At 34.0% G+C, this 15,854-nt stretch overlaps 1 protein-coding gene across 1 annotated transcript in view; it reads left to right on the forward strand.

Moving 5' to 3' along the window:
• The window catches only part of LOC150094600 (cell adhesion molecule Dscam1-like), a 229,002-nt gene that overhangs the window by 99,169 nt on the left and 113,979 nt on the right, over positions 1-15,854 (forward strand). Inside the window, exon 3 of the mRNA XM_090411601.1 lies at positions 14,103-14,249. Coding sequence (XP_090267727.1) covers positions 14,103-14,249 — 147 coding nt within the window. The remainder of the gene's footprint in view (positions 1-14,102; positions 14,250-15,854) is intronic.

A 15,854-nucleotide genomic window follows, 5' to 3' on the forward strand; every position in this document is an offset into this window, starting at 1 on the left:
TACCAGAGATAATCGATTTAAAATGGTCTGTTTTCGATCTACTTTGATTCAGCTTCTCTTTCTTTTGGTCATATTCAAACATTGGCTCAATCTCTCTTCGAAATTCTAAACCTTATGATCCTCTCTATCATTTCATCTTACTTGATTTAACATCTCGAAATATGGTACAACACTTTGGAACTATATTTCAGGAAATTTCTTTTTCAACTTGAGGTGCGTAACGTGGTCGATGGCAAGGCATTTGTTGTCCAAATGCCTTGCCATCGATCTTCAAATTTACGCTAAGTTTGATACCATCAAGGCATCAAACTTAGCGTAAATTTACCATATGTTAAAGTAAAAAATCTTCTACTGGCTTTTATTCTCCAAAACGAGTAGGTGAAACTCCAAGGTAACATTTCGTAAATCAGTAGAAAGCTGGTTTCCATTCTTAGCCATCAACGAAACTGAGTGAGCCTGCGTAGCTCAGTAGGTATAGACGAAGCCTTTGGTCGGAAAGACATGGGTTCGATTCCCTTCCATGACGTGAGGAACCTTTATTTAGTGTCTTTCGACTAAAGGTGAGTTAGCTGGTCTCATACTGTGGTAGAGTTTTTTTCACCCGGAAATTCTGATTTTTCGTCCCGCAGAGCAGGCCCGTGGACACACACGGATCTACATTCATAAAATACATACTTAATCCCTCACTAGGAGGGCTCAACCAGTCCTCAGGGACGGGCGAAGGAAACCCCATATGAATAAATAAATAAACGAAACTGAGCTTGCGGCTACCGATATCGATTTTTCTAAGTTATAGAAAGAACTCAAGTTTACAGAAGGGAAAAAATATACTTTTCTCTGCCAAGGACAAACTGGGAAACCAGTCTAAAAAAAAAAATTGAAAAAGAAAATCCTCTGGTTGGCATATGGAATCGAACTTATAAAGAGCTTTCATCTGGGGGAGGCTAGCAGTGTGGAACCAGAAACGTTTCGATTGGGGCTACACAGGGATCATACTAATGAAAATAGTCCATTATTTTATTTTTAATAATTGTATTTCTTACTCTCCAGTAAGTTGAGTCTTCTAAGTACATGTGATTACTGTATTTACGAAACAAATCACATTCTGGAGTTATTTTCCTTTGGAATATCACTCGAGTAGTCAATGCAGCCTAGTTTTGGTGCAACATAATAATAATAATAATATATATGCATATTATTATAGTTTCTATTTTTTTTTATTTTCTTGATTACAGCATTGTTTTAATTCATCTGATAGATATATCAGCATCAAAAGTCTTCCACAGATGTGAAAACGTTTTACACTCCATCCCGCTTTATATTCTCGTTTTAATTTTTTAACAATCATTTTCACTCTCCGAAATAAGAATCCTGTAATACATCGCTATTGACTCTTACTGTCTTCCAAACTTCCTTTTGTTTAGTAACATAATTCACAATAACAGTTCACAAATCCAAAAAGGCATTTTTAAACGGACAAAAGTAGGAAATTTATCCTTCCCAAATCCACTTTCTTAACGCGATTGGCTGCAACTTCAATTCAAAACTGAAAATTTTCAGATTTTTCCAGACTTTTAGGTTGGCATTAATTACTCTAATTTTTTATTTTATTTCACTTATTACTTTTGTATATCAGCTTGCCTGAAACATTAGTCCATCACTTCCAATTTTCTTAAATGAGTCATAAGAATAATCCGGTTGGAAAACAATTCGAGATTCTTTCCGCGGTCTAACAACCTAATTTTCAACTAGTTTGATTTTTTTCCCAAAAAAAGTTTCTCATAACTGATATGAATAGCAAATTTTAATCCAGTTGTATTCTGTTCAAGCCACTGCCACCAGCCTTGCTGCGTAGTAATGATGTATGTGTATTTACTTCTGTAAGCTCTTTCCAAGTTATTCTGTTGAAGCTCAGATTTCTCATAACTGTATGTAATGATATATATCAATGATTCACCAGACCTCTACTACAGAACCATCACAAACTGCTACTAAATTAAATATACTGCAATATTACTCCTTTAAAGATATTTGTTTATAATGTATTTAATCCTTCCCTAGGAACAAAAAAAAACACTTTTTAAAGCCCTTTTTGGATGTGTATTCTATTCAGCCTGCAGATGAGGTTCAGATCTGCAAAAAGTGTTTAACTGTCTTGACTTTGAATTTCATTCATCTTGTTACAGAAAACGATACAGAAATATTTATGCATACCTCTCTATATAAAAATTACACTTAAGAAATAACTAGTAGGTAATTTGTTTCTGGATAAGTTTTATAATAATAAAAATGAAAGGAAAATAAGTATTTTAAAGCAAACCTTTCTCATAGAGAGATTAACTGGAGAAATGTCTTTCTGTCAGTGTTAATACTCAGAACACAAGAGTGGAATGAAATCCACACTTTCTACTTTAAATGTTCTTAATTTCATTTCATTTCAATGCTTGTGCGATTAATATAAATAAACAAACAGCAGTGTTTCGGTTCTTTGACTTTCGTAATGAAACGTGCAGCAGTTCATCCAGATGTTCGCAATAGGCCGATAAAATGAAACGTGATGTTTGCCATCACATTCGCAGTAGCATGTAGACAGACGTAGCCACGGGCATATAGACGGAATAAAAGCGGACTTCATAGGAACATGCAAATCTCTGTAGAACTGTAAGATCCGTATCGATCATGGCGAAGTAACGATGTTAATGATAGGAAGTTGTTTGAGACGGAAATGTGAGCATGAAAGATGATATGAGAGAAAATTTATGAAAAGGTGACTGAAAACAAGAGAATCAACGGGCATAAAATATTACTGTAAAATAAATAGCAGATTTATTGAAATGTTATAATGATAGTATTGTAGCCATGAAATAGTCAAATACTAGATATCACCAGACGGAAGACGTTGATTAGTTAGCAAATGAAGAGAAACGCATAGTAAATAAAATAAAACGCTTCAATTAGTTATAAATAAACTGTAAGGTATCATTGCCCTCTCTAAAGGACTAAAACAGTTTTTCTTTCATATTTTCATTTCCAGAAATATACAATTTTCAAAAGAGTACAGTCATAATGAAACCAATTCTTGTAGTGTATATAGAGATCATCTGGCAAACCAAAATTTGTTGTAAAATAATGAACTGTTCACTACATAAGCTGGCATCGGTCTCAAATATTTGTTTTCGTCTCTTCCCCCCCCTCATTCCACAATCTACCTTTCGCTTAGTCGATTTTGAAAATCATTGCTGGACTTATTTTTCGGGCACCCATGTTGTGGATAGCGCGGATGCATTTTGTTACATGAAGATGCATCACCAAAATTACACTTGTAAAAGGAGGAAAGAAAATAATTCAGTGACCTGTCGTCATCAGGAATTTGCTGTTCAAATTTGTGGTAGAGGCAACTAAATCTAAACAGCTGCTGAAGGCCAGCAGTTTGTCTTTATTGTAGGTGTATTCCAGTGACCGTTTGCCCGTTTCATGGCGAAACAAATGTCTCAATAAATCAAATCTATGCGTATATTATTAAGACATTTGGTCGAATGCAATTAATTGTAGGATAACTTTGAATATCAATTAATTGTAACCAAAACTGCGCTGAGTGGGGGACAATGTGTTTGTTTTAAGATACTATATATTAGAAAACAATAATGAAGGAGAATGCTATATTTGGTTGGTATATTTGAATAACTCAAATATACAAATTTTGGAAGAGGACGATGAGGCTTATCCCTTTGACTACAACACTGTTTCCCATTAGATATATGGGCAAAACACTATAATTTTATCGTAAATTATATAATAAAATCTTCTCTATATTATATATAAAAATTTGCATACCACGTCAGTTCATACTTCACGCACGCACGCAAAACAAATGAAACTCATAAAACAAAAATAGTAACTGATGGCAACGTTCAGTTAGATTGGTTGGCACAACAACCAATCACAGCTTCTAGGTGCTATTGTTTCAGAGCTCACCCTGCCTCGCCTTCTGAGCGGTTTAAAACTACTAAACGATAAGAATTCGACCCGCTGCGCTATCTGTGTACATCTTTACAAAGGGCACAAAAGTGTATGTATTTTGAACGCACACACACGGGCTATTAACGCGAATATGATGCAATGTTTACGCATTGAAAAGTGTCCTTTATATGAAACATTAGTATATTCTGTTTAAATTTAGTAATCACGCGAAGTCTGGAAACAGTTAAGGGAGTCTTCAATGGGAATAAATGCAAAAATATAATATCCGTGATATTGCTATTCGGTGGATGAGTATCTAGCGCACCTCGAATATTCGTCCCTGGATACTATGTATGCTGTTTAATGTGTGTATAAACTTGACAGATTAGATGGAAAGAAAACAGCATAAGGTTGCTCTCTCCATGATCAATCCTGAACCAAAGCGATCGCTTTAGATCCCCGCTAATTTTGTTTTAAAATGCTGAGGTTCTTTCAATAAAGCAAAAATACATATGAGCCAAATATTTTCTACACTAAAGATTTCACTATGCGGAGATCTTTCCCACTGTTCTGCTACCTTGCTGAAAAGAAATTGCTATTCATTATTACATGCAAACGTCGCAAACTGGCGGCCCGCGAAGGCTTCGTATCCGACCCGCGACCTTAATGATTTCCTTTCTAAAAATCAATGTTTGTAACATCCTGCGAGGATTAAAACAGAAAAAATTCAAACTTCTGAATGTTTTATGACAGCTTTAAACAAAAGTAAAACTTATTACTATAATTCTTTGTACCATGTGTCTATCATCAAATGTTGGCAACACTGAATGGACGTTACTTGTCACGCAGCCATTTTAAGCCACGTGATACAATGTCAGTAAGTTACAGGTTATTTGTAATACGATAGTGCGTTAATAAAAAGTTACCTCAACAACTTATATTCTTCTTTGCCCATAACAATGTCTGAATTTAAAGTTAAAATAAGAAAAAATAGATCAAGAAGGTAGAACTTTTCAAGAAAAATGGGAGAAGGCATATTTCTTTGTGAAAGTAAAAAATATTCCAACATGTTTGATATGTAGACAAAGTGTCGCCGTGGTGAAAGAATGTAACCTAAAACGCCATTATGAAACAAGCCATAAGAACTGTGATAAATATACAGAAAAGATGCGTGATAATGAACTGAAGTTTCAACAGAGGATATTTTCGAATGTTATCGCAATAAGTGATGCTGCTGTTAAATGTAATTACGTCATAAGTGAAAAAATTGCTCGAAGAATTACAAATGGAAGTAATTGAACTCCAGTACAATACTGAACTAAAAAATAAATATAACGATGTTGGCATACCAAATTTTTATAAATACCTCGGCAGTAAATATCCCAAATATAAAATTTATTGTGCAAAAATGTTGTCAATCTTTGCAAGCACCTATTTATGTATTTGAGCAACTATTTTCAATTATGAAACTCAATAAGTCAAAGTTCCACTCATGGATAAAAGATTCTAGATTAAATGCGATACTTCATGTTGCAACACGAAGCGAAAAAGCAGATATTGACATGTAAGTACAGAGGAGAAGATGTCAGGTTTCAGGATCAAAATCAAATTAAAAAAAGGACTCGTAGATAAAAATCTTTATTTTTGTAAGTCAAAATTATATATTTAACTAATTTTCTTAAAGTATGAATAAAATGTAACTGAACTTATTTTTTCTAAACTTCTTATATTTTAAAAATTTTAAAAATAAAAATGGTTATAAATTTAAACGGTGGTGTAACTGTTTACGTAAGTCGTAAAGGCCCGAAAACAAAAGGGTATTTATTAAAGCCGTTCTTTTTTTAGTTTATGTTTTGGTTCACAGAATAATATCGAATACGGCCCGCGTCAGATATACATCTAATTGACTGGCCGTTTGAGTTTGAGACCCCTCGTCTAAATGATCCTCAACATCATTCGATCCAATTACATAAGGCAACCGATGAGCATATCTAATTGTTTACGTCAGCCTCACCCATGGAAAGGTAATAAAATTATAGTACGTCAGTAGCACACTCGAGATTTAATCTTGGGGGGGGGGGAGTTGAGCAGACGATTCGAGAATACACACTACGCATTCATACGATCTATGGCTGAGCATCTGCAATGATCGCTAATTCATAAGTAGTATAGAAATAGAAGACACGGCACAATATAAATAAAAATATGAATTTTAATTAGGAAAAGATTTTTGGAAAATATTCTAGTGTTTTTTTCCTTTTTCGTTTGGGGAGCCAGGGTCCCCTTGCCCGTACCCTCCTCTTGGTGCGACACTGTAGTACGTTAATACCGTGGTTTATGTAAGGATTTCATTTACTATTTTGTATTAATTTTTATGACTATTTTGCCTATTTTTTCTTTAGGAATACCCCTTTGTATAACGTCATTGGCTTTCTTACTAAATTTTTTAAAACATTGTTGATATTTTAGAGACATAGATACATGAAAAATATAAGAAATAATTTGGACTTACATTTGTAGAATGTTCTTCTTTTGGCGTAGCATCAGGCGTGTAATGATAAACATTTATGTATCATTGATGGGACATGAGAGAAAATAGGGAACAGAAATGTGGAGATAGAGAAAATGTGGGAGCTAGAATTGCTGATAAAACAAAGGTATGTCGATTAAAAATCGAGTTTCAAAGGATAGGCTATAAATTCGTTTTTGGAAGAATGTGAAAGATAGAATACGTTTAGGGGAAAGGAGAAGGATAGTGTAAGATGAATCAAGATTAAGATTGGGAGCAGTAGCGTCCAGTTCATAAGGGCTGCATTTAATGCCGCCCTTGAAGCCCTTATTGACGAGCCGCCACTGGTTTGGAGTAACGGGGTGTGAGCGCCGTTTCGACTGAGTTTCGCAACTCGACGACACTTAATCGAAAACGAGAATAGCTATAAAAATTAATTTTGAGGAGTGGCATGAAAATTTTCCAGAAATAATATTTACTTTATATTTTAGAACATTTAATTAACAGATCTTGGAGACTTTAAGCCAGTAATAAAAGGGACTTATGAAATTTATTTTCTACCTAAAGATAATCTCAAATATGCTCACTCTAGGATTCGAACTAACAGCCTGGATAATTGAGCAAATTGGGTTAATTATCTGAATCTCTCATGAAAGCAGGAATCAACTTCAGAAGGCGATTTTCTGGTTTACAAAAGCGTTTAATATAAATGTTTTATATCCATGTTTATAATATGGAGAACTGAATTTATGAATAGGAAATGAAGGCATTTCACTCCAAAGGCATATTTTATTGCACATCTTTACAGCTGTAACGAAATTTGTAGTTCATTTAGTAAGTGTGAAAGAAAATTACATCAGCATGTCATTATACGGAACACAATCAAATGCAAGGACACCTTTCGCAAGTATATGGTGATTTAAGGTCATCGCACTTTTGTTTGGATTGCACTGTCTTTAGTCGAGTCACTACTGTTTACTCTGATCATGGGATAGTCGAATAAAGAAGGGCCTAATTAAGTATTCCTTAAAAGGCATCATTTTACGTGAAAGTAGTGTTTTCAAAGCGGAGTAACGAAATACTTAATGAAGGTATCTTTGTTAGCATGCGATCAAATAGCTTTTGAATGATAAGTTTCGAATACAAATTAGATGTCATTAATTTCAATGCATGAACATCTTCGAAATGCGTAGTTTCATAATGAGATGCGTAGTTTTATTCTATCAGTGATAAACAGATCGGAATTATTTTAGTATATTAATCAGAAATGCAAAAGATCGCAAATTATCTGGTATAATAGTTGTGTTTGAGAAAGAAATTAAGAAAAGAGGAGGAAACTTACTGATGTTTTTCTTTAACATCAGTAAGTTAAAGAAAAACATCTTTAACTTATTGATGTTTAAATCAGTAAGTTAAAGGGCTTTTAAAACTCTACGTAAGTAAGCATGTTCAGGAAGGCGTAGTTTAAGTATAAAAGATGAGAGAAACTGGTTCTGTGGCTTTAAATTTTGCGATCATAATTTGCTAGCGTATTTTTAAACAAAAAATTACGGGACTCTCCTTTACATACAAAAATGGTATTTTTTTTTAAGTGATCGACTCCGATAAGCAAGACATTAGTTTCACAGAGGGAGACAACTACCACCTGAAGGCATTCACAAACATCCATGCTACGCGAGGCTACGAACCGATATCCTCTATATTGGAGTATTGTAATACAACCTAGTCGACCAACCAGGCATGTAAAATTAGATTGCAGAGTGATATTCATTTTGACAGATTGTGCTATTCCATACAGCATCAAAATATTTTAGGATTTATTGTGCGCTACTTCAAGTGCGACCACAATATCCTAATGATGGGCGCATGATATATAGTGTCTTAAGATAAAAAAGACACCAAATATTTGGAGGCTGATGGACTGTGGATGTGTGTGTGCTAGGAGTAGTGTCAGAGCAAGAAGAAAAATCTGATTCTGTCCGGAGATCTGGATATTATCAAAATTATGGAGAGGCAAAGAGAGAGAAAGAAGACCAAACATTTTCAGTTACCCTTTTGTAAGACAAATGATAGACCTGTTAGAATGTTGGATGTCACGATATGCCATATTTACATTCTCATCTAGATTCTTGTATAGGCAACATAATTGATTACTTAAAAGTCCGTCATCTGAAAAAAAAATATTCAACTTTTGAAAGGACAAATCAAATGCTGTCATAAATATATTCTCATTAAAAAAAATCTACCACTTTTCTATGAGAATCATCGGAATGGCATATAGATTGTTTGCTGACTATTATCCGCAATTATTAATCATTAAAACTAAAGAACCAATACTTGCCAAAAATATTCATCAGAAAATGGTCTGTTCAAAACATTTAATAAGGGACTTATGAAGTCTTAAAATGCACCTTTACAAAGTTTCATAAAATAACGGTATATAGATATTATTATACAACTGGCATAGTAAAATGTAAAATGCACAGACACAAAATCGAATCACAATTGAGTAGCAGTAGTTGGATAGTAATAAATATCGAACGGGTAATTGAATCATCTAATAAAATTAGAGACCCATTATTGGTTTTCTAAACAAAATTACTGCGAATCGGGTAATTGTAGATGATAGACTTTTATGGCCTGCTCACCATCTGTGATTATTAGGATATTGAAATAGCATATTCAGCATTTAGTGTTCGCTTCCGGATTGTATAATCTTAGCTTATTCGGTACTAATGTTCTTTAAGTATGTAACATTGGCAACTTGGTCGTAAAAAATTAAATTTTAGATCATGACGTGTAATATATAATTCACAATGTTATGTTAAGCTGTCTGAACGGATAGGATATAACTGTATTTCATTTAAAATGTTCTGGAAAGAGGAGTACATTTGGCTAAGCATTGTGCTGCACGCAAAATACATTCCTCCATAAATTTCCTGAAAGGTGTCAACAGAAAAAACCCGTTAAGTTTAAACCGATAACACTGTTAGGTTTTTTCATAAATTACGGCAAGAAGGATGATCAACTTCCTTCCTTCTTTTGACATGCCTTTAATATGTACAATACCGTACTTCTATTATATTCGGAAGCCGTCGAATTAAGTATCACGGAATATGCGTGACATCCACTATGAACATAGTAACGCATACAAATGGAAAGCAGTAATAGTTACCTTATGTTTAGTGCAACGTCAGTGGAAATAATTTGTTTTCTGACAATGTTTGAAGCGAAATCTTCTGTGTTTACACGAAAGGTTATTCTGCTACCTCTCTTAACAACAGAAACGTATATTATCACGCCAAAGAATATTGTTTCGCTAAATAGCACAATTAGATCGTGTTGTTAGAGTTATCCCTGGTTTGTTTTCCTCGTATATATTCTGTCTGTTTACCGTCAGCTTACGCGTATCCGATGAACCCATCATATGTTTTAATTATATTTCCTGCAATTGTTCAGTTAGCACAGGAGTGAAGTTTTGTAAAGAGGACGTCAGTTAAAGATAACTTTTGTTCCACTGATCTGGGAAGTATAGCCTACCGAGCCACTTGCAAAGGATGCACTTGGTCGATCAGGTAATGCTGTTTTCAGTTCAGTTAGAATCACTTATATCACTCATATTTCTTGGCAAGTAGCAATACTTGTCGAATTAGCAATAGTTATCTCCTCAAGTCAAATAGACTTGATGAGATAAGCACCATAGAGCTCTTACAAACCATGGACTGTAAGCTTTCTAGTTTCTTCAGTGAAATAATATTACTTCTGACTTGATTAAATAAATAACGTGGTTTTGATTCTTAATTTAATATCATGGCGATAAGCGCTTTTTTGAAATTTTCATGACATAAAATAACGTGCTGACAAGATGGAATATTACATGATCCTCCTCCTTTCTGTGGTTAGTATATTTCTCATTGATGGTATTTCGCTTCAGTCAACCTGCTCATCCGACATGCCAATGCTTAGACTTCCCAAGCTTTAAAACCAGCGAGATAAACACTGAGTTTCCACACTATCTTTCAATGGGACGAGGATAAATCATCTTCAATGCCATCAGAGTACATTCTTGCCTTTTTTTTCTCACAAACGGGATCTCAACTCGCCTTCCCTTACACTTAGTAATACCCAAATCTCCAGAAAAGATTTGATCTCTCTCCTTGGACCGAGATTTACTTCCAGCCTCTCTTGGTATAAACACAGCTTCCTAACTTTCCAAAAGTAGGTATTCGTTTTTCACTCAGGGTATTACTTTTCATCCACCCAGTTTGTACTCCGTACAAATTCCTAATCCACGCATCCGCTGATTACTGTTCACGTGTTTAGGGTGGTACACCTCAAATTTCTCAAAAAAAAAAAAAGTCTTAATTCTGTCCGGAGGAGATCTATTTGACTGATAAATGACCTTCTCACTGACTCACTTTATCTATTATCTCACAGAGGCACTAGTTGGGTAACCAAATTTTTTTAGCAATATTTCCATGGACACTGCTCGCTGAACTGCCATTCATCCTTCCTTCACTTACTGTTGAGCTTGTTAGAAAAAGGGCAGTGCCTATCCGAACATTCAGTCTACCTCTGTGTTCGGTATAGGCCTTCTTCACGAGCGTCCTCAAAAACTTCAACCTCTAGCACAACAAGAAAAATGTCAACAGTTTTCTTCTTTACGAGAAACTCGCCGTCAGTTCGCACACGGCACAGATGTGCTAGAAGTTCTTCTACCTATTATGTATATGATTGGTATAAAAAATTATGTGGTAGTATAGATAAACAGAAGATAGAATTTTATAATGCTAAATTATTTCATTTTAAATATCTCAAATGTCCCTTATTTAAAGCGACTTTTAAAAGTCTGTCCTAGTATCCAAAAATGTTAGTCAAAGAATGATAGCTGGTGAGATTTTGAAACTGGTTTGCAGAGTAAGCTATCTGATTTAAATCGATAGTCAGCAAACAAAATATGTGTACGAAATTTAGAACCCCATTCAATATAACGTAAAATGCTTATCTTCACAGAAAAGAGGATTTTTATACAATAATCCATCCCTTACTCGGGAAGTCTTTATCTTTATTTTCCACTGTTTTAAATCGGTGTTACAGTTTCACGAAAAATAAGTCGTTCGTTATTATGTTTAGTGGCAACCTTTCTTCAACATTCTTTCAACAGTGTGACACTGCCTTATCTCATACATGGTTCCAACTATGACAGCTCTCCTTAAGATATTTTTCATAGGGATCTTATCTGCTCATAAAACTGATGTAACAATTTGTCGAAGTACAAATATATCTTATAGCTTAAGGGCTATAACGCATATATCAATTCTGTACCGCATACAATAAAAAGTGAGCAGCTGAACGAAATGCTAAATTAAAACTGAGCTGCCAAATTTCAGATTTTCATTAGTCAATTGCTGCAGGCTGAACTAGTCCAGAATAAATTACTCATCCCAGAATTCTCACACGGAAAGGTTGGCTTTGTGTTCATCTGTATGTTCAATATTCGTGTTAGAATTTAACCTGGTTGGTGTTTATTTAGAGATAAAATGCTAAGGAAAATTTATATTAACACTGTAATAGAGACTTTACTATCGGATTCCACCTGTGCACGAGGATTTCTTTTTAAGGCAGGAAAGTTTCGTGGCAGGAGTGTATCAAATTCACTATAAACATTTTATGCCGCTCATATTTGAGAAACGTCTCTGCGTAAAAGAGTGGTTGCATTAAATAATGCATGTTAAATCCTGAGAAAAATCAATACATATCCATGCATATAAAGTGAAGGTTGTTTTTACAGTATACTGGCGTTATCTACATGACTAATGCATCGTGCCTGAATCTCTCCAAAATATCAGACACTTGATCGATGAGCTAAAACGATCTGACTGATGTATCTCCCTACAAAATTCTTCAAAGTGACACCGATTCAACCAAAGGCATTTATGAAGGGAATGTTTTAGTTAGCGATTAACTCCCAGCTGAGCTAGTCTGCTTGAGAAGCAATGTAGAACAGGGTAATGCACTCGAAAGTTTTGTATTCAATAATATCGACTTTGTTTCGTCTAATTTCATTATGATGAGCGAGTCATATGCCGTGCGAAGTGCATCGTTTTACTAGTGATATACGCTTTTAAGAAAATGATTGCAAGGAACTGTTTTATTCAATTATGTTTCTTTATTATTTTGCAGTTCATAAAAATTTATAACCTTTAAAGTTATGCTTAAAGTATAACTAAGTAAATTGAGTAAAATAACTAAAATGCTATAAGTAAAATAAGCAGCCGATTAACAGTTATTTAGAAATTTCATATTTTCGTTTTCGCATACGAACAATTAAATGTATTAAAATGTTTGAATTGTCGTTAACAGTTTCCTTAGGATGCAGTTGATATCTCATTATCTAGCAGTTGAGGCTCAATATTTTTAAATTAATTTCATTTAAACATTCAGTTAACTTTGAAACAAATTTAAGCGCATTTACCAATTACACTTCATACTACTGTGCAATGCGTAATGAGAACCGATTCCACAATAACATGTCGTGTTGTTTAAAATACATTACTGACCAATTCTCCGAAAATGAAATGAGTGAGATTATTCAAAACTCCACTGTATTGAGAAATAACTCTAAATCCTGTAATCCGTTTTGTTGTCCAGAGGGTCAAGTCGGAATTCTTAATTATCAAAACTCACAGTCCGCTCCCTTCGTCATCACAGATACTTGATTTCGCAGTTATCAATGTTTTTGAAAACTTCGGGGAAGAGGTACGGCGCACAACTACAATCGTCTTTGATTCAAAAGCCTAACTTGTATTATATAAAGTAGAGATTAACATTTCGGTTTTTCTGAGTTCTAGGATTAAATATCCTCGTTTCCAAAACGAAAAAAAAAATTCTAGTAAAATTCTCCTAATCCGCAACTAGAATTAAAACAGTTTATTTTGGTAACCTAGTATTGTGAAACACTAAAGTATTTTTCCAATCCGAATCTTCTCCCATCTTAAAATATCCATATTGAGGTTTAAAAAAATCTGTTTAGATAATTCAGCTGATCTGCGATCTTTCCTCTCTGAAACTGTAATCACTAGTCATCAGTCCGAATGACGTAAAAAAATATTGTTCATATTTGGGAGAAAAAAGATTCTTGGTATTTTGATTCGTGGTGAGTTTAACTTATTGCTTGAACAATAATCTCTTTCTCAGTATATGAATCATTACTTTTTATGACTAGTTGAGATCCTTAATAAATAAATTCAGTATTGAAGCAACTTCTCGTTTTATTTGGTTTGATTTCATAAAGAAATGCTTCATATATGTTCTTTTGGCAGTCAATACAATGATTCATTACCTTAGTGCACAAAGGTACAAAATATATAATCCTCATATAATATTAGGCCATCCATACTCTTGATATCTAGCATGGCACTTTTTCAAATACTTCAGTCCTCCAGGAACAGATTTTTCGCTTCGCATTGCGAAGGAAACGAACTTGCTTGGTTTTATTAGTAATTAGTTTTATTAACCCAAACTACTTTTATGTCATTTTAATACAAATTTTTCCAGAAAAAATTGAAATGTTTTATTGAAAAATAACCTATTTTTAATCAGAAGCAATAATCTATTTCAATTATATTTTCAGGTAAATATGGAATTTTAGACACTGGTGATCTTTACATTCATGACGTATTGGAGCGAGATAGCGTATACTCTTTCAAATGCCATACAGAAAACACACTTTCAAAAGAAAAGAGAACAAGTTCTAATTTTTCCAAGATATCTGTTACAGGTAAGTTACTTCTGATGTTTATAAATTCCGTAAATATCTTAATGAATTTATAAACATCAGTATTTATAAAAATGTATAAACATCGGCGGACGATTTTATTTAACTGTGACTTTAAAAAATTAGTTCTGGCATAGTCTTCTTTTTCACGCAAAAAGATCGATTTTTAATTGTGCCTGTGTGATAGCGTGATAGCGTATACTCTGATAGAAACATGTGTGATAGAAACAGTGAGTACTTTATTAAAGACAACTTTCAAAGAAAATTCCTACTGACAATTTTAGCGTGCTGTTGTAACTGTCACATACTTTCAGGTCTTCATATTTGTTTCTTTCTCTCTCGCTCTTTCTCTCTCCTGATTAGTGTTATTTATTTGCTTTTGTGATATAGTCTACGATACTACATGTAAAATATAGTTTGCGATAATACATGAAGTAATTGTTTATTTCTCAGCTTCTCTTCTCAAATCTACAGCCGTGTATTACGAACTAAATCCTATATAGCGTGCTTAATTTCTCAGGCATTAAAGTTTAGTCATTTTTACTGTTCATTGTGATCTCACTGATTAGCGTTGATATACTTTTCTGCTAATTATGATTGGTTGTTTAAGGAAGTTACTTTGCTATCGTTAGGTTAAGCCTCCATTCTTCTTCAGATTGTTGATTAATTTTCTAATCAATAGTTTAATCCCTTCCAATATTGAAAACAATTAAGCGGGCCAACCTTGTATAGCGTTGTGTCTCGAAAGTATTCAGGATTCAATCACTCATATTCCTAACAGATTGGAAGTTCATGAGCTACTTAGATTTTTTCGTGTATCCATTTTTCCGAGTGCATGTGTTTTGGAAATAATTAGTAACATCAGGACGCCTAATAATTCGTTTTAATGACTTCTTTTAGAAACCATTACTTGTCTCAAAGTAACAAATGTCAGCAAAAGGTAACATTCCGACTACAGAGATTCGTGTATGTTTCTGCAAACACTTGTAAGAAATGAAAGAAGAAAAACGATTATTGAATTTTTTTTTATCAGGAAACCAATCCTCGATATCTGTTAAGTTGTACAAATTTTTCATTGCGCCAATACGGTTGTTTAAATAAATAAAATAAAATACTTATTGGACTAGCTTGATAATCAGATGCGACTTCAAATTAGTGCTCTTTCGATTGCGCGCTGCCCGTACTCCTGAAGAAGCAAGAATTTCCAAGCACATGTCAGTGACCACTACTTTGTTAGTGTATTTGGAAAGACGTTTTCTGTGTGCCAAAGACCCACTTTTTTGCGTACGTATTTCTTTATCAACAACCATGACTGTAATAAGAATGAACTAGGGCTATTTGAAAACAGCGAAATCAACCGGAAGAAAAAAAAATCTTTCTCCCTCGAGGACACCTCCATATTTCATTCGTTTTTTTTTTTCTAAATTTAGTGTTTATTGTGTCGTTGTTTCTTACATTGCGTAAGGCTCACCTGAGATATACATCCAAATTGGATCGAAAAGAAAAAAGAATGCTAAGAGGTTGCTTTCAACGCAGAGACATCGAAAGTTACATCGGCGCATTAATTTAGATCAAATTTTGAATGCAATGATCTTACATTGAAAAAGC

Source organism: Typopeltis vanoorti, chromosome 21 (genome assembly GCF_054136105.1).
Source record: "Typopeltis vanoorti isolate ZY-2024b chromosome 21, IOZ_Tvanoo_1.0, whole genome shotgun sequence".
NCBI classification, from domain to species: domain Eukaryota; kingdom Metazoa; phylum Arthropoda; class Arachnida; order Uropygi; family Thelyphonidae; genus Typopeltis; species Typopeltis vanoorti.